General features: G+C 41.8%; 1 protein-coding gene across 2 annotated transcripts in view; it reads left to right on the top strand.

Annotated features, from left to right (window-relative positions):
• Window positions 1–17565, top strand: part of GALNT9 (polypeptide N-acetylgalactosaminyltransferase 9) — a 301484-nt gene that overhangs the window by 230074 nt on the left and 53845 nt on the right. For both annotated transcript variants that reach the window (XM_072351100.1, XM_072351099.1), the window contains 2 exons: window positions 7585–7751; window positions 9374–9548. In XM_072351100.1, the coding sequence (XP_072207201.1) occupies window positions 7585–7751; window positions 9374–9548 (342 nt within the window). The remainder of the gene's footprint in view (window positions 1–7584; window positions 7752–9373; window positions 9549–17565) is intronic.

The raw sequence follows: 17565 nt of genomic DNA, 5'->3' as shown, positions 1-17565 counted from the left end.
AGCTCTGCAGCAGTTACCTTGAAAACTTTTTTATTGCCCTACATTTCTTGATAACAGTGATACTCAGCTACTGTCCAGCTCTGAGAGCGCCGGCTGAGGGACTGAGGTAGTCAGAACTGAACAGAACTGCCTTGGAGTTTCAGCATTAAACACTTGCAGTAATTTTTTAATAGTCAAGGGTAGCTTTCTGTATTTACATATCATTATCTGAATAACAAATAGCTTCAAGGATAAGGCAAGTGCTTCTGTGCAAATAGGAAATAGTGATTTTGCTCTTATAAATCATTTATTGAAAATTATTCTTTTGATTTCATCTCCTCTGTGTTTTTTTTGTTATTTTGTTTTTTTGTTTTTCTTACGTATGTCATTAGCTTGAAGTGTTATGGGCGAGAAATTCCCATACAAGGCGGGATCTTAGGATGCATCGTCCACTTTTGCATCTCTGGGCTGTCAGAAATGCAGCTGGAGAGTTGGCTGCACATGGCTGGCTGGGGTGGAAGGACCCAGCGTGGAAGGAATCAGGGCTTGGTTTTGGCAAAGCACTGAGGTGAAAGCATGTTCTGTTTCCTACTTATGAAGGGTGCAAGCTAAAAATCCAGTGGGAACAAGGACCAGAGTCTTTCCGAAATCTTGAGAGCCTAAAAAATCTGGTAGTGTCGAATAAATCATCTAAAGGCAGAATATGTCACTTGAACTTTAGATAGGAATCTTCCTTAAGTATGTCTAGTGCCATTAAAAATAAAGTCACATTGAGAATAAATTCTCTTTGGGGAGTTTTGAAGAGCACCGGAGAGCAGATTTCAGCTTCTCCATTAATTTGTAATCAGCCTAATGCTTTGTGATGCAGCATGCATCCAGCCATTGGGCAGACCTGAATGGGCACACCAAGGGGTAGGGTGGCAATCTCTTACAGATGGTATTTCAAAATGTATCAGTGATTCAAGTTGTTACAAGAACAAAACCAAATACTACAGCAGGGTCTGAACATGCACTTTTACCTATTTCTGTGTTAATAGAGGCACTTATTTTAAAAGCCATTGGAACTGCTTTATAGTGTTGATATGTATGTAAATCAGTATGTTTATTAGACATGTTGTCACGTTTATGGTGCTATTTCCCCAAGGAAAGGCAGAAACACCTCACTGAAACACAGCGCCTCTTACTTGATGTGTGCTGCAGCTACTTCTGAGGGGTCTAGCAATCCTGAATGTAAGGGTTAATGGGCTTTGCAGGTGGGGCCATCTTCATGCTGTGTATGTTAATTGTGCACCCATCAGTCCCTTATTGGCAGTTCTCAAGGCTTTCTACCATGCAAGTAAAGCAATTTATCCTATGGAGGAGAGGAATTAAGCCCAGTAGAACAGTAATCAACATCATATTTTATTTTTTGTTGTTGTTGTTGTTTTTCCTATCCAAACTAACTGCACAATGCAGAGAAGTTAGTCCCAGTTGCGCTCACTTGGCATTTAAAAAGAAACAAATAAGGACAAAAGTAAATGTCTGGTTCTCACAAAACCTTTATCTGATGAGCACCATTGCAGTTTCATGAGGAGCTTTGTCCTACCTGCAGAGCTGCCAGTTTACCAGCCTGAAATGGCTCTTACTGGAAGTACTGTAGGACAGAAGGTCCTGTCCATCTGGGCTTTTTCTATGGGAAGTGGGAAAGAGAACCTTCGAAGGTATAAAAGGGCTGCTGCTGTTCTTTTTGGAAATCCTATAGGCATGAGTTGCAGTTGTTCAGCCTGGGAAGGTGGGAAGTTGCCAGGAACAGATGTGTGCTGGGAAACTCCTGGCCCTACTGCAAGGGGCATCAGTGTGGTAGTGTACAGTAGTTATTTTGGCATTGATTAATGCAGCATAGGTTGATCAGCCTACACAGGCTGCAGTTCTTCTTCTGCCAGGTTACACATGATAACTGTTGAAAAACTTTTTGTTGAAGTTGTATGCAGCACGTTATGGTAAAGCTGCACTTCCTCTAGACAAACTGGTTCCAACCGCAGCAATGCCAGGAGAGCTTTGGAGAGTGGCTGCCAAGAGCTAGCAGATAAGTGATGGAAAATATGTTCTCTCTTTCTTCCATGATTTGTTTCTTATCAGTGTTAAAGGACAGTTTTCTTTAATGAGGTGATTAGCATAGAGGTAAGGATTTGGCCTGATTTTTTTTTTCTGATGAATGTGAGTGATGATTAGATTTTGGGTGCAGAATAAGGAAAAGTGCATCAAGGAGGCAAGAGAAAAATGTTGCTAGGAGCTCTTATTACGTGGGATAGATGTAAGATCTGTTAATTGTAACCCTGAAGATGGTCATCAGTATCTCTGTATGCCAGGCTCGCCTTGACTCCTCTGTAGCTTGAAGTACTGTGAGGTGAGGAACAGTTTGTACTGAAGAACAGTTAAGGAAATCCCTAAAAATTGATGGATACAGTAAGTCAGTGTTAATGCCAGTGTCCAGATACTGACATACAGGAGTGTTATAGTGCTTGCAGAGGTGAAGGGAAAACTATCCCAATTTACTTAGCTGTTATTCAAGGGAGGAAAAACATTCTCTCCCCAAACTTTTTGATGGAGCTGCCTAGACTAACAAGCTTACAGCACCAACCAGAATTATTCTATATCTTGCATCTGCTCTCCCCCAAATAAATCCTGGAAGAATTAAAAGCTGCTGATGTTCTTTCTGTATGATCAATCAAACCAAAGGCCGTCCCATAATGGGAACACTGGGAAGGGGCTGCCACATTGAAAAGGCACTGATCGCCTTACCAGATTTTCTTGGCTTTTTCTGAAGGCAGCTGCAGCTTCTCTTTTTACCTGGCTCTTAATTACAGTGGTCCTCTTCTCTCAAGACATGCAGGGTGTTAGTGTTCTGCCACTGCTCCCTTGTTCAGTTGTATTTATGTTATTTAATTCTTGCAGTGCCATCCTTTAATAGCAAAACAGGAAGAGAACGTAAGAGTGGGCCTTGCACCCAACTATTTACTCTTTATCCTTCTTTCTTTGGGACAGAAGAGAAAAATCCATCCTCAACAGAAGAAGAATGTTATGGCATTACACAGTTAACACCTTGTCATGGTTTGGGGAAGGAGAATTAATTAGGAAGGAGTTGGAGCCCTCTGCCTGACAGGTTCATGACCCATGAAGCTAATCAGTTCTGTAGCCTGTCACTGCCTTTTGCCACAGACTGGTCAGTCTCATGAGCTCAGCAGTTGAATCTCATTCTGGGGAAGGAGACTTTGCAACGTGTCACATTTTCAGTGTTTTGCAAGTGTCAAACCAAGAAAGTAATGATGGTTTATTTCCGCACCTGGAAAGTCACTATTATAGCTAGAACTGGCTGCAAAAGCTCAGCAGATTTCTGGAGAAATAAAGGAGGCATTGAACTAGCCTTTAAATTTACAGATTGGGCTGTTGTAAATTGCCTGTGGTTACTAAATCAGAGCAGTGTTAAGGTACTAAAAGGTAACCTTGTAAGTGAGAGTAATCTGAGCCTTTGGTTTAACTGGATTCAAAATACACGTTGACCTGATGTTCAAAAGTAGCATTTGCCAGCACTGATCAACAAGGGTTCCATTATGTTTTAATATTTGTATTTGTCTTTTCATTGGTCATCTATTTGTGGGTCCTCTGCTCCCCCTCTGTGGCTTTAAAACATGAATGCAGGCCATCCTGCAGCTCTCAGGGTATGCAGCACTTTGAGGCTTTTTTTGTGCCAGAACTGCAGAGAAGATTTCTGCATGCCCAATCAAGTTTGTGAAGGAGAGAAACCCACAATCATTTCCATCCCAGTGGTTCATTGGAAAAACATGTCTTGTATTAAATACTTTAAAGATTCATGAAGCAGCTTTAATTTTGTTTGCATTTCTTCCTGAAGGGTAAAGCTGTCAGAAATCTCTAAATGTATTGCCTAATCCATTTCTAAACTCAGTACATTAAGATCTGCAAGCGAAACTCATTTTTGGTGTTAGCAAGTACACAGACACGAGAGAAAGCCAGAAAAAAGAGAGTAGGAATTCCTTTCCTTGGTAATCCACTGAACTACCAGCACAGCAGTAGTGTCGGCTGCTCACAGAAAATAGTGCAGCTCAATTGGACTGTAAGGGCAGCATAAAGAGAGGCCATATTTCTGCTGGATCAGATACAAATAGAGAAAATACAGCGATTGGGCAATGAAGGCTCAGACAAAAGAAAATTTCTTTCTCTTTCCTGCCTACAGGCTCACAGGACACCATGAGCAGGCTGCTGTTCAGCTGAACAGCTTTTGTTTTCTCATTGTCTCTGTTTCTAATCTATGACCTTTTTTGTGTTAGTACATGATTTATGTCCAAGGCTCTATTTCCAAGCTGAAGAGCCTTTCCTCTTTTCTTGTGCCTGCACAGACAATGCTTACATTTGGGCTCAGGGGGCTGGCTTGGAAATGTTCATTTAAGGAACTGGTTCAATGCAAGGGAAAGAATGAGTGAAAACCATCTCCGGGGTAGAGAGAAATGATCTGACATCAAGCTCTCTATCATGTGCAAAGGGAATACCTCTGGGTTTCCAGCCAGGCTCTGCGCTAGCCAGTGCAGAGCAAGAACTCCCAAAGACTCTTCCCAAGACAACAGCAGCATGTCTTAGGTTTGATGCTTAGCGTGTTGTATGAAAGATGCCTGAAGGGCCGTTTCACATATCAGATCTAATCCATCCTCAGCTGGTCTGTGGAAATGATTAGCCATGGCATCATCAGCCTTTGTTTGGAACCACCAGTCCTAAGTGCATCCAGTGGTGTGTTTCTCTACAGTCTGTTCATCTGCCCTGGAGAAACAGTACTCCTTGTGGAGGCTCAAATCCTTTGTTGATGTGCACTGAGAAGGCTTACAACCACAATTTAACATCATGAAAACATTAAACATGAACCATGCCTGGACAGCTGAGACCTTTGTTAACTGATACATAGGTCAAACTTGTGTTGTGATTCGGTTCTCCATTCATTCTCCATTCTCTTGGTCTGTTGTCAGCATCAAGCCAGATCAAGGCTGCCAAGGGGCTGTAAGCATACAGTGGGCATGGCTGTTGCTTTGATGGTGGAACATCTTTGATTGCGACTTACTAATGTCACTGTTTGGCTCGGAGTGTCAATTGCTGGTTAGAGTTTCTTGAAATGAAGGAAGTATTAACTGTAAATTGCCGCAGCTGCTATCTAATTACAGAATACGTTGGGAAGGGCTTGGGCAGCAATCCAACAAAGCACTTAAGCACCCTCTGGTTTTTAAGGAAAGGTCCCTGGACTGGGATTGCTGGTGCTCTCAGACATCATAAGAAGTGTTTGCTAGTAGAGCAGTGCTTTCTCCTGACTACCTCAGCACATCCATCTCATTTTCTGCAGTGACTTAAGGAGTTGGGAGTTCAAGGTTGACTGGAAGTCTTTAAGAATTGAACTCCTAAATCATTGCTGTACTTTGGGAAGTTTACTCAGGCAGACAGCTTCTTTCAGCTCTTCATCTTTCTGTAATAAGTCAAACAATGGTGGCATTTAAACCACTGCTAAGTTCTGAGGTTTGCCTTGGTCCATCTGGATGTTCCTGCTGTGGCTGTAGCTGAAATATGCAAATGTGTAATGGTCAGAGCATTTTCCAAATAGAAACATAATTGAGTTTTTAGTTACGTCCTGCTAACAGAATAAGGGGAGAACAGACAGGAAGAAGGCAGCAGTGAGAAATGATGGGAATGATTTAGCCCTGGAGCGATAAATTCAAAACAGTCCTTTATCAAAAGCATCCAGTGTGGCTGGGTGTTCCACACCAAGTGTTCCAGTGTGCTTACTAGAAGAAGAAATAATTCTTACCCCAGAAAGGCTCAGCAAAATTTCTTAACCAGAAGTCAAATGAAGCCCAGTGTAAATCATCAAGGCTTCGTGCTATTCTGGTGGTTCCAATTTTTCCTAGACAAAATATTTAGGTCCATCTACTCATACTTCTCTGCCTCTGATGGTTGTGTTCATTTTGCCTTCAATTGCCTGTCTCTCTACACTACAAGTGCAGCTTTGGCTGCCCCCTCATCCTCACTGCACATTCTCCTCCTCAGACACAACCCCCCTTGCCTTCTGCATCTCTTAACACAATTCCTTTGCTTTCCTTTTTCTCCTCTGGCTCTGCGTCCCCGTTCAGGACTTTCCTCTGCCTCTCTCCACTGGCAGCACATCCACCCCTTGGGTATCAGCCTGATTTACTGGGATGCAATTTGCTGCATCCTGCTGATATAAAGTGAGGCTCTGAAGCAAATTGCTATTAGATCAAAGATGTCCCTCATCAGGGGAAATCTCGCAAGATCCCTGCTTTTAGCTGATGGCTCTTTCGTGTTACTGAAGTATTCTTAATGGACTTCTTTGGGATGTTGTTGTGGTCAAGAGGAAAATCACTCTCAAGGAGAAATTCAAAAAGGAGGCTGTGTCAGAGTGTTCACACCCCCTGAAAATCTTTGTCCTTCTTCCAGGTGCATGTTTAGATTGTGTAAGAATGCAGTTTAGCCTGAAGTTCTACACAGAGGTCCTCTCAGTGGTATAGGCCATCAAGTGAGCTGTCACTTAGCAGCTGTGGTAGCCATGCAATCGATGACAAGCCATCAGGTCTCTGTGCAAATAGTGCAGGAATGGGTAGGAATTATAAATAATTGCACTTTACTAGAATTCATGACAGATTTCCAAAGGTGATCCAACAGTCAAGTGGTTGGCGCTCTCTCCACCCCCATGACTGCAGGTAGTGGAGAGAAAGTGTGATCATTATGCCAAAGTAATAAGCAAGAGGTCAGAAAGTTTGATAAGAGCAGGAAAAGTCATTTCCTGTGATGCAATTAGCAGTATTTTAGAGAGCAGGTTCAGAAATCACTATGGTAATTCAGAATGGCTTTTGACTGTGAGAGCACGTAGGTGATTTTTTATAGTTGGCCTTTTTTGCTGGAGGGAGAGAATTCTCCTAAAATAAGGCACTATAGTGTTGCAGAGGTATGTGGTCTGTTATATATGATAACATGCATAAGTGGAAATAGCTGCATACTGAGGTGGAGCAAATTCATTTTGCGAGTTCTTCAGTAGGTGCTTGCATGTTCAACAAACACCTTGCATCTGTTACTGCTGCACAAGCTGCACAATCAGAAAGTGATGCAAGTGCTGTTTTTGGGCAAGGTTCACTTCAGAAGGCCCTTGTTTTAGAAGTATGAATTCTAATTACAGGTTAACAGCAGACTTTCTCATGGGTGCCCTTGGAGCACAAGCATGTTGTGGTGCTATGGGCTTTCTCCAGGATGTTTGTGAGCAAAAACTTTGATACTGTTTTGTTTTTCAAGAGATGTTTTTCACCCTTTGGAGACTGAGATCCATTAAAAAGGTATATACATACAGATAGCCTTTGCTTTTCGCCTGGTTGATAAGAAGTTAGGTGCTCCTAGCCATGTTGCTTCTTTTCAGTTTTTACCCTATCTTCATTTGATGTCGGGAATAAAAAAGCCTGTAAACCTCTATATGCTGGAGAGCAATGAAAGATGAGAGAACATTCTGCAGCGGATTTGGCCTCCCATTGGCTGCTTGGGTTTTAACTGTTCTTTTCTTCCCTTCAGGTGCAAGCAGATGACCTACCCAGATGACCTGCCCCAGATCTCGGTGGTCTTTATATTTGTTAACGAGGCACTGTCTGTCATCCTGCGCTCCGTGCACAGTGTTGTGAATCACACCCCCTCGCATTTGCTCAAGGAGATCATTCTGGTGGATGACAACAGCGATAACGGTGAATACACATAACCTCTCCTCTAAGTTCTATGTCTCGTGTCATTTGTGAACACGAAATACAAATCAAAAAGAGTTTTGTCACTTCTACGTTATATATTATTTTTATCTTTGGATGGAGCAGCGTTGAGTTGGTCTGTATGTAAACAGCTCAAGGGGCTGAACAGCTACTGATTAATGCTCACGACTGCTGATTAATGGCTAATAAGGCAGGCCATACGTTGGTGTCAGTTAACGTACTTCCCCTGAAGTCAGAGTTTCCAAGAGTTTGTGTTGGATGAGAAGATGATTCAATGAGCCACTTGCACAAAGCTGTCAGTAAATATTAACTATTTAAGTAAGAAATAAATACCGTGTGAATAAACCCTGCTGACTTTGTTGGAATCCTCACAGAATTAATGACATAATAAGCAATCTCTATATAGAGACAAAACTGTTCTCCAAGTCTGTAGATCAGGAGCCATGTCAATATCTGTAGACCAAATACTGAAATTCTGTTTCCAGAGGTGCTGTTCTTCTTCAAGACGCCCAGATAGAAAGGATGTTCAAAAGAACAGCTCACTGATACAAAAAATAAGCCCCAGAGTAGGCAGCTTTAAGAAACCTTTTGTCCAATTCTGCTTTCAGTTACTGCACTGTAACCTATGGAGTAATTACGTGAGATTACAGAGTGTTTCAGTCAGCAAAATGCAGAAGAGAATTGGATTCATTGTTTCTCAGTGAACTCTTATATGGCTTTTCTCTGTCATTCTTCCAGATAACTGGAGATTTATCAGGTCTTTTATTTGGATGGTAATGATTCTACTGTGTATCATAGATCATAAGAATGAGGCTCCTGATGTGGTGGAAGCTTCCTAAGTTTTCCTAATAAATATATTTGAGTAAAAGCCTCATTATGAGTAAGCTGTAGTGTAAATGAATTACCAAACTAGATTGATCTTTAAAAAATACAGTGGCCATTTTAGTAATTGGCCTGCTTGTAAGCCTATCGAAATGAAGGAGTGAATGAGTTCAGCTCTGTCTGTGGTTGAATGCCTGAAAATGAAAGAAAGAAAAGCCTATTTGAAATCTTCCAGTCCCATTTAGCTTAACAGAGAAGAAGCCTGGTATCATATAATACTAATTGTATTTAAGGGAAATCTTAGAGTGAAGGGAAATTAATTCTGATCTGAATTAGATCTTGACCCAAAATCCATTGAGGTTATTTTTTTATTCAATAAGAAAAATCGTAAATCAGACCCCCCAAAAAATCACCAATAACTCCCACGTTACTCTGCTCCCAGTACAGAATTATTCCACCAGGGGCCACTTGCAGCCTAACGCAAATCATCAAAGAATTAGAACAGCAGTTATTTTGAAGTAGTTAGACAAAGCAGCTCTTCAAAACAATGCTTGGATCCTCCGTGCCATATTCAATCTTTGCAAGGCTAACAGCATATGCTCTGCTGTGTAAAGGATTCTTGGAGCTGGAATTGCTCTGTCCCCCAGCTGTGGTATTTGCTTCGTAACTGTGACAGTGGCGAAGGTTCTGCTGCGGAATAAATCAAAGTAAAGCGTAGCATTGCAAGGCTGCATGATCTCATTCTGAATGTCTGAGGGTTATTTTCTTTTTTTCCCCTGCAGTTGAGCTCAAATTTAACCTGGACCAATATGTCAATAAAAGATACCCAGGTCTGGTGAAAATAGTACGCAATAACAAACGAGAGGGACTGATTCGAGCCAGAATCCAAGGCTGGAAAGCTGCAACCTCTCCTGTTGTTGGGTTCTTTGATGCTCACGTGGAATTCAACATTGGCTGGTAAGTCCTTGGTTGTTTCCACGGGGAGTGGGGAATACCGTGCTAATACAGTTTGCCTTGTGAAAAAGATTCACTCACCCGAGGAGCTGAAGAACTGCGTGGATAAGACAACTATAGGCTTCTGTTTTCACATTAGCAATTACTTTTGAATAATATCTGTGATTATTGCAATATTGCCAACTGTGGTGGCAAGATTCATGAGAAAAGTGTTTGTCCCTGCTCTGGTACAGCTTAGTGGAGAGAGAAGTAATTTAAACTGAAATGAATGCAAAGCCTCCAAAGCAGGCAGATGTGGACGTACCATTACGGAGGCTCTGTGCTCAAGGCAGATGCATGCTTTCAACTACTTCTGTTTAATCTGCTTGACATTTTCTTTCTTTCCTTCTTACAAACTTGAATATAAATCTGACTTGCTTGTAAATTCTCTTACATTTACATTTGGAAAGAAATATTGAAATATTTCCTGTATTTTTAATGGGAATTGCTCATCCTCTCTGTTTTGGAAAGAAGGGGTGTTGTGTTAGCTGTGGTTAGCACCAGTTCGATCTTAATGGACCGGATCTGCAGATGGAGAAGTCTTTGCAGCACCACTTAGTGGCCAATATTTGGCATTACCAGAACCTGAACTTTCATCCGAAGCAATGGAGTGCGCAGTCAGCTGAAAAAGGGCCGGTGGGACCTTCAGTATGTAAAATGTGTATTTTCCAAAGAGAGTCTGGTATTTCATAATGATGATGGAGGGTTATGGTGGAGCTGATTATATTCTGCAGTTCTGAGAGAGATCCCCAAATTAAAACTAAAATTAGCTGTACTTGCAGCCAGAGAGCAACTTAATTGCAAAGGAGTGGAGTGTTTATATGTTCATGAATGGAAGATGCAATAAAGTGCACCTGGTTTCTATTCACCCTATTTTTCCCCCCATCAGAGACTGTAATAGCAGTCATAGTTGCTTCTGGCTGTGTTTGTTGATTTTTAATTTTAATGCTTACTTTGCATTAATGTCAGAAGGAGTTGAAATCAGCATAGCGAGTTCATGGACTACTCAGTAAATGAGTGTGTGTGTATATCCAAGATAAAAAGTGTTTGCGTTTACCACATTCTCCCTGGTGTACTCTCCTTTCAACAAGTCTCAATAATACTATTGAGCCAGTCTGTGCAGCTGCTTTGAGACCACTTGGCTTCTGGAGTAGCTGCAGAAGATGGATGAGAATAGCAAATGTATACCAGAAATGTAATATATCCACTTGTTGCACATGGAGGCTTAGCATGTTCCTTTCTGGTATTTCCTCTGTTCTTTGGTGCTGCTGGCAGCCATCTCAATCCTCATCCTATCTGTTTTAATTCTGTCCATCATGCATCGTGTGTTTGCCTGTCATTTCAGTTTTCATCTCATCTCCTTTTACTGGGATGAACTGGAAGGTTTCCTATGTGGGTTGCTTTATTTTTCCCCACCAGGTTACCAGTACCCCCACTCAAGATCTCTACCAACTTGGTAGTCAGGAGGGAGTATCTTGTTAAAGCACGGGTGTCCCATTCTCCTGCTAAGTCTTGTCCTGTGTGAATATTTTCCCCATGAATACTGAGTGTATTCATGTATTCAGTGGCCACATGGATTACTCCCACTCAAAGCTGCCTATGGATTATTTGTGAGGCAATTAAAAACCTGCCAATTCCTTTACCACAGAAAAGAGCATTAACTTTCTGTTTGGTTTGTGTTCCATCTAACAGCCAGTTACCTGCAGTGTAATTTTAGTCTTCCATTCTGTGGCTGCTTTACCTGCCTAATCAGCTGGCAGATGAATTCATAGGGAATCAGAGAAGGACTTCATTACTTTCTCATGAAATATGCAGAACTCTGACAATAAAACCCCCCACATCTTTTCTTTAAACAATAGTCACCCCATAATGGGTGAGCTCTTGCCTTGGATTGCACAATAGCACTCAAAGGCTGCTCTCACAGCATAACTCTCTGGGGACATTCCTTCTAAACTGAAATACTGTCTGGTAGGATATTTAAAAAATACCCTACAACCTGGCAGGTCAAATTAACTATTGAATTATTTATTTTACTACGCTTAATTGCTGCTTTTTTTGCTTCTCAGGTGATAAAATGTGTTAGCACAGAGCAAAGAGTTTCTACTGACCCGTTCCCCTTAAGTCTTTTGGCTGTGAGAGCTAATACTGCTGCTGTGACAGCAGGAGTGGAGAGGAATGGAAGCATGGGAGGAGGCCAGTGTGTAACAGTTTACTGGAAAGGCAGACATTAGAGTTTTCACAAGGAAACATCTCCCAGGAAAGTTGCACATTCACGTCTGAAGAGATATTTAAGCTTGTGTTGTTTGATCTTCCCTTCATTGCGCTGCGGATTTCTGCACTCCTGCTCTGACTTTTGTGTTAGGTCCATCCTCTGCACATGAAGCACTACACGAGTAACGCTGAGTACAGGCAATCACATTCTGGCTGCTAATTACATTGCAGAAGATGTTGAACATTACACAGACTCCTGTCTTTGAGAGATGGGAAGGAATAACATGACAAGGAGGAAAGAACTTCACTACATTTTATCAGGGAGCAGCAGAGAAGAGAGAGAAGAAACGGGGTGTTAATTCTGTCGATGAGAAAAGGGGCACATTGAGTGAAGGAGGGCAGAAGTCAGTAAGTGAAAGGCAGAGACCACAATATATTAGCAGCCATAAAAAGGATGCTAGGAGCCATAAAAGAAGACATAATGATAGAGTATTATACTTGCTTTCTAGCTTAGGACTTGATTTTGCACGTATCACAGAAGTAGTATTGGAGGACTGAATGAAGATATGAAGTACTGTAGTAATTAAAATTTTGTCAGACAAAAGGAAGCAGAGAAGTAAGAGCATTTCATCAAAAAATTTCAATATACCAGACAGAGACAGCCTGACGTGAGAAAGAAGACCTGAAATATAAGCTCAGTATCTGTCTGTCAGTGCTACACACAGCCCATCATCATTGACTACCCCAGAAGCTGTCAGTGTTTTAAATAGAAAACGGGGATTTTAAGAAACTAAGTATAAGAGCTGGAGATCGAGATGCCAGGTCTACAGATAGCCCCTCGCAGATACTATTTCATGCTGTACTATGTACTGCAATTGGCTGTAGTGGCCTTAAGCAGTGGAATCTTGAGAAACTATATAATGAAAAAGGAAGTTGCTTTTCTCCTAATCTTCTGCTTTTGGCTTTGGTTATCCCAGCTGCTTGATATTGGAGACGTGGTTACACGTCTGTAGGACAAGGGCATCATAACTTTGCTTCCCATGGAAGTTCCCTTCCTTATGTTTTCATGTAGTGCATTGAGAGCCAAATTTGACCAGCAGGTAAGCACTCTGTCCTGCCTGTTCTAATTGAGCTCATGTTGCTCTTTGGGGGCCTGCCAGAGCCTGGGTAGATTTTTCCTTCTAGTGAGAGAAGCACTGAAGCCAAGGGTGAAATTGTTTGCAGTCCTCCTGTGCTGTCCCTCCCTTAGGATTCACACCTACCACTGCTGATCGGGCCATGCTCCATTGCAGCATCCCTGATAAGAAGCTGAGTTTGACTTGGGAAAGAAGCCCTATCTATGCAAAAGCAAAGAAAAGGATGCGTCTTTATTGAAGGAGTTTTTCCTCATCCAAATATAGGGTTCAATTTGGCAACCAAATGGAATTTACATTTCAGATAGCAAAAGTGAACTAATGTTATCTGAATAAAAAGGGCAGCGTGCAGCAAACGTCACGTGGGCCTTCCGCATTCTTGGGGCAGTGCCAGTTTGCATATTGAGAACACATAAGAAAAACAACTTCAACTATTCCTCTACCTAAACAACCTGGAATGCTCACTGAAGCAAACTCAGGGCTTTTCAGTGGTGCTGAGAAGAGCTGTTCAGGTTTGGCAGCCAAACAGCTGATGTTTACTCTTCAGCAGGCACTGAGCTGTGCTGGCGCTGCTCTGGCTGTGGGCTGCAGGTCTGCACCCCCAGGGGCACACAGGGGTGCTGATAGAGATGTCAGGGAGAACAGATGAGTAATTTCCCCTTCAATTTGAGATTGAGGGAGTATGATATATATATATATATATATACATTCATTATGATATATATGATATGATATATATTCTTTTTTTTTTTTTTTTTTTTAGTTCTCTGAACACTTATTTACAGGAAGGGAATTCTGCATGAAATATTCTTCATGTGGCCTCAGCGGAGAATTATGTATGTCCTTAAATCTGCTTGTCTGGATCTGATAAATGTTTATTGTCAGTGAAATCTGAGGTAGCGCATAAAATGACGTGCAGAATAAGCTTTCAGCTTACACAGCTTTTTCCCTTATATTTCTGGTGGGCCATGTGGGTTGGCAAAGCTTCTTGGAAGTTGTGAAGCCCCACGAGCAGAAGAGTTGGGCAGCAGCAGGTCTGCCTCGTGCCATGCTTGTGGTTTCCTCTCTTGGATCACATGCACTTCTTCCTATGTTCATTTTGAAAAGACAGCTTGAAGTCAGTAGGTGGCTTTACATATTTAAGGGGTGAATTACATACTTGTGTGCTGAGGAGCTCATTACTAACTTGTTTTTACCTGTTTCTTTTATCTGGAAGAAGCTGTTCTTTTAAGAGTTGTAAAAAATCAGGCTTCCCCATTGGCATGAACTCTGACAATCTGATAAGGATGCAAGATAGCATACAATTCTTGTTTGCCCTGATGTCTCCTGGGGTTTGAGCTGCTCTGCTTTGGCCCAGAGTTAAAGACAGAATGAATATATTTTCAGAGAAAGCCTTACAATGGGATTAGGGAAGTGAATATGATCATAGTGTGACCCCGGCCTTTGCTCGCAATCTTCTCACAGATTTATTTTATACTCAGGGCTAAATTCTGCCTTGCAGCCCTTTTTCTAACTCTAATATTTATCTCAGGAGCATTTACACAATACCAGCATTGCTGGAGCTCCCATAGAAGTCAACATGGGTGCTCAGTACCTTGGAAATTCCGTACTTTGATCTATGCTTTTCTCACTGGTAGGCAAAAACATGACACGTGTGTGCTATAATTAGAGAAATGCTAAACAGTCACTGTCAAATCAGCACATCCCTTTGCTGTGTTTTTGCTCCTGATTGGATTCTTGCCACAAATTCCCCAGGACAGTTTCTGCAAGGAGCCACTTAGCAGAACACCTGCTGCAGATGCTCCTACCAGCGTGTCACTGTGCTTGTGGGAAGCCCACCAAAATTAGGGTAAAGCCTTATGCTCTCTGGGGTTTCAATCATGCACTGTTAGACACAGGACTGAGTCCTGGGATGTTTGCAGAGTGTTACTGTATTTCAGGAGCTGCTTCAGAGAAATAAAACCCAAGTGAAAATAGCTGTTAGCTTAGCAAAGAGGGTTAAATTTACTGTCCTCTCTCTTCTGACTTTATCCATTCACTAGCAGTATATTCCAAGTGGGAGGACTCCACTGACAAATATATTCTTTTAGTAGAGACAGAAGGGAGGAACTTCTTTGTCATTCAAATTCTAGCCCAAACTCTCTGCCTGTTTTTCATGAGGTGGTGGAGGGAAAAAAAAGCAACCACAAAGCTGTATGAGGTGAGGGACTACCTAGAAAGTTTAACCTTGTGAGTATATTTAGTTTACTGAAATCCTGTCTATGAATTTACCTGGAAGTATTTTCCTCTTGCTCCAGTACATAACTTGTTAATCTTGTTATTATTGAAACTTGTATTTGCTACTCTATACCTTGATACAAGCTAGGAACCTAGTATTTTTGTTTTGCATCTGTGGAACATAGGGATGAGTCTCAAAATTCACATCTGGCTCACCTCACCAGGCAGAGCTGAATCCTGCCTCACTGCCAGCAGCGGCCATGTGGAAAGGAAATGTTCCAACCCCATACTGCAGTTCATCAGCACAGCATGGTGAGCCCATTTGGACTTCAGCTACCTCTTCCACTCGGTCCTTTTTCTTTGCCAGGAGCACCTGACATCTCCAGATGTACAGTGGAGGAGGAAGCATGAGGAAAGAAAAACTAAATGAACTTTGGTGCCTGTGAAGGGGATGAGTAAATCCAGATAATAATGTAGCAGCTTAAAATAAGGAAAAAAAAAAAAAAGAATTTTTTAGGAAAGATTTAATCATAATCCTTTCAAAAACCTTAAGCAGTTAGTCAAAGCTAGAATTACCAGCAAGGTTGACAAAGGATTTGATGACGGTGCAGCTCAGCCTACAGACACAAAGCTGTCGTGCAAGTCTGCTGAGTACAGCAGAGCTGTTCCAGAGCTGGACTTCTGTGGCAATAAGCAGCAACTAAAAAGAGTTTTGGATCTCATGAATTTCCTAAGATAAACAATGTAAACAGTGTATTACCTTTTCCTGTTGAAGCTTGTAGTAGCACTTCATTAGGCAGACTGGCCATTGCCTGGAGATCATGGCAGATAGAAGAACAGCACAAGCAGTGTTGGTGGCACAGAGGGCACTGACAGAACCCGGGGTTTGAATGTTCCTGTAGGTCCCTTTGAGATGCTCCAAAGCTTGATGTTTGAATACCCCTAGCTATTTCTGCCATCCCTGACTGAGCAAGACAAGCTAAGAAATCTCACAGGTGTGCAATGCTAGCTGAGAAGTCACTCCATTTTGAGTTTTGCCAATTAACAAAGAACTCTGATATGGATTTTCCCATCCCATCTGTGTCTTCACTCTGGAGGGTGTGAAGGGTTTCCACATCCATGCGTGGTGGCACAAAATCAGTGATGGGAGAAGCCTTTCTGGTTGATGTCTGCCTCTAGGCTGGTGAATATAGATGGCATTATGGAAAGAACAAGCTAGATCCATCTCTTTTTTTGCATTCTTTCCTTCTTTTTTGGAGTTTTTTTCTGGTGGACACACACTGGGTTTTAAAGCAGTTAATCTCATAACTATAATCTCTTATTAATAGTCAAAGCTGCTTAGCCTGATTTGGCAGGTCATATTGGCTCTGTATGGGAGATGCGTGTGTGTGTGGCCTCAAGACTGACGTACTGAATAATGCACTGCACCCCTGGGGAGGGGTATGAAGAGAGTGTGATGTCACACAAGCAGTCAGCATACACAGAAGAGGAATATTTTGGCCATACCTGAGTGCAGAGGAAACGTTATCTTCTTACTGATGAGATCAGAAAACTTGCGATAGCTCAGACTGAGGCAATGCAGAAGGGAAATGGAGGTTGAGTTAACTTCATAACTTGCCCCTTTCATTTAGCCTACACAAGAAAATACATGGTAACAAACAAAGTAGGAGATAACAGAACATCAAACAACCAACTTGAAAGCATGACGGAATGATTACCTTTTAAGCTACAAAAAAGGGAAAAGATCAGTGCTCAGCTCCTACTGCCTCTGTGAATCGCCCCCCTTCCCTCACAGAAGGTACGCGGAGAGCTCTGCAAAATCTTCAAAGTTTGTTTCAAGGGGAAACAGTTACAAAAGAACGAAGCAATGGCTGTTCCTAGTGCTGCTTTGAGAAGTGCTTTCCACCCTTATATGTTCCTGTTACCTTTTAGGATCGGTTTCTCTCAAACTTCTTAGCAATTTCAGACTGCCTTGGCCAGAAGCGAGTGGTTCCTGAAACACTTTGGGACACACGTTGATGTTTTAAAGCCTTTTGAAATGAAGGCACATTTCCTGCAGGTTGCTGCTTCTGCACCATCTGGCTATTGAAACCTTCTCATCATCAGAGAGGTTTTAGAAGACACAATACAGCCTTGATAGTCATTCAAACAAGGTCCGATGGAGTCAGCCCTTCAGAAACAAGATTTAAATCTTTGAGTAACCTTCAGATTCATCCTCTGTTCTGCATTTTGTTCTTCATACCCCATCAGCAGGAGGCATCCTGGTGCTGTAGACATTAATGGACTGTTAATACTTACTCTGGTTACGGTGACTCTCAACACTTGCCCATTACAAATTGAAATGATGTTCTCAAGGCATAAGAATAAATCCTTTGGTAGATTTTGTGTTATTAAACACAAAGAAGTACAACTCCACAAGG

The sequence above is a fragment of the Excalfactoria chinensis genome, chromosome 16 (assembly GCF_039878825.1).
Source record: "Excalfactoria chinensis isolate bCotChi1 chromosome 16, bCotChi1.hap2, whole genome shotgun sequence".
In the NCBI taxonomy this organism is placed as follows: domain Eukaryota; kingdom Metazoa; phylum Chordata; class Aves; order Galliformes; family Phasianidae; genus Excalfactoria; species Excalfactoria chinensis.
Note: the sequence above shows the minus strand (reverse complement) of the source record. Positions and strands in the feature narration are given on the sequence as shown.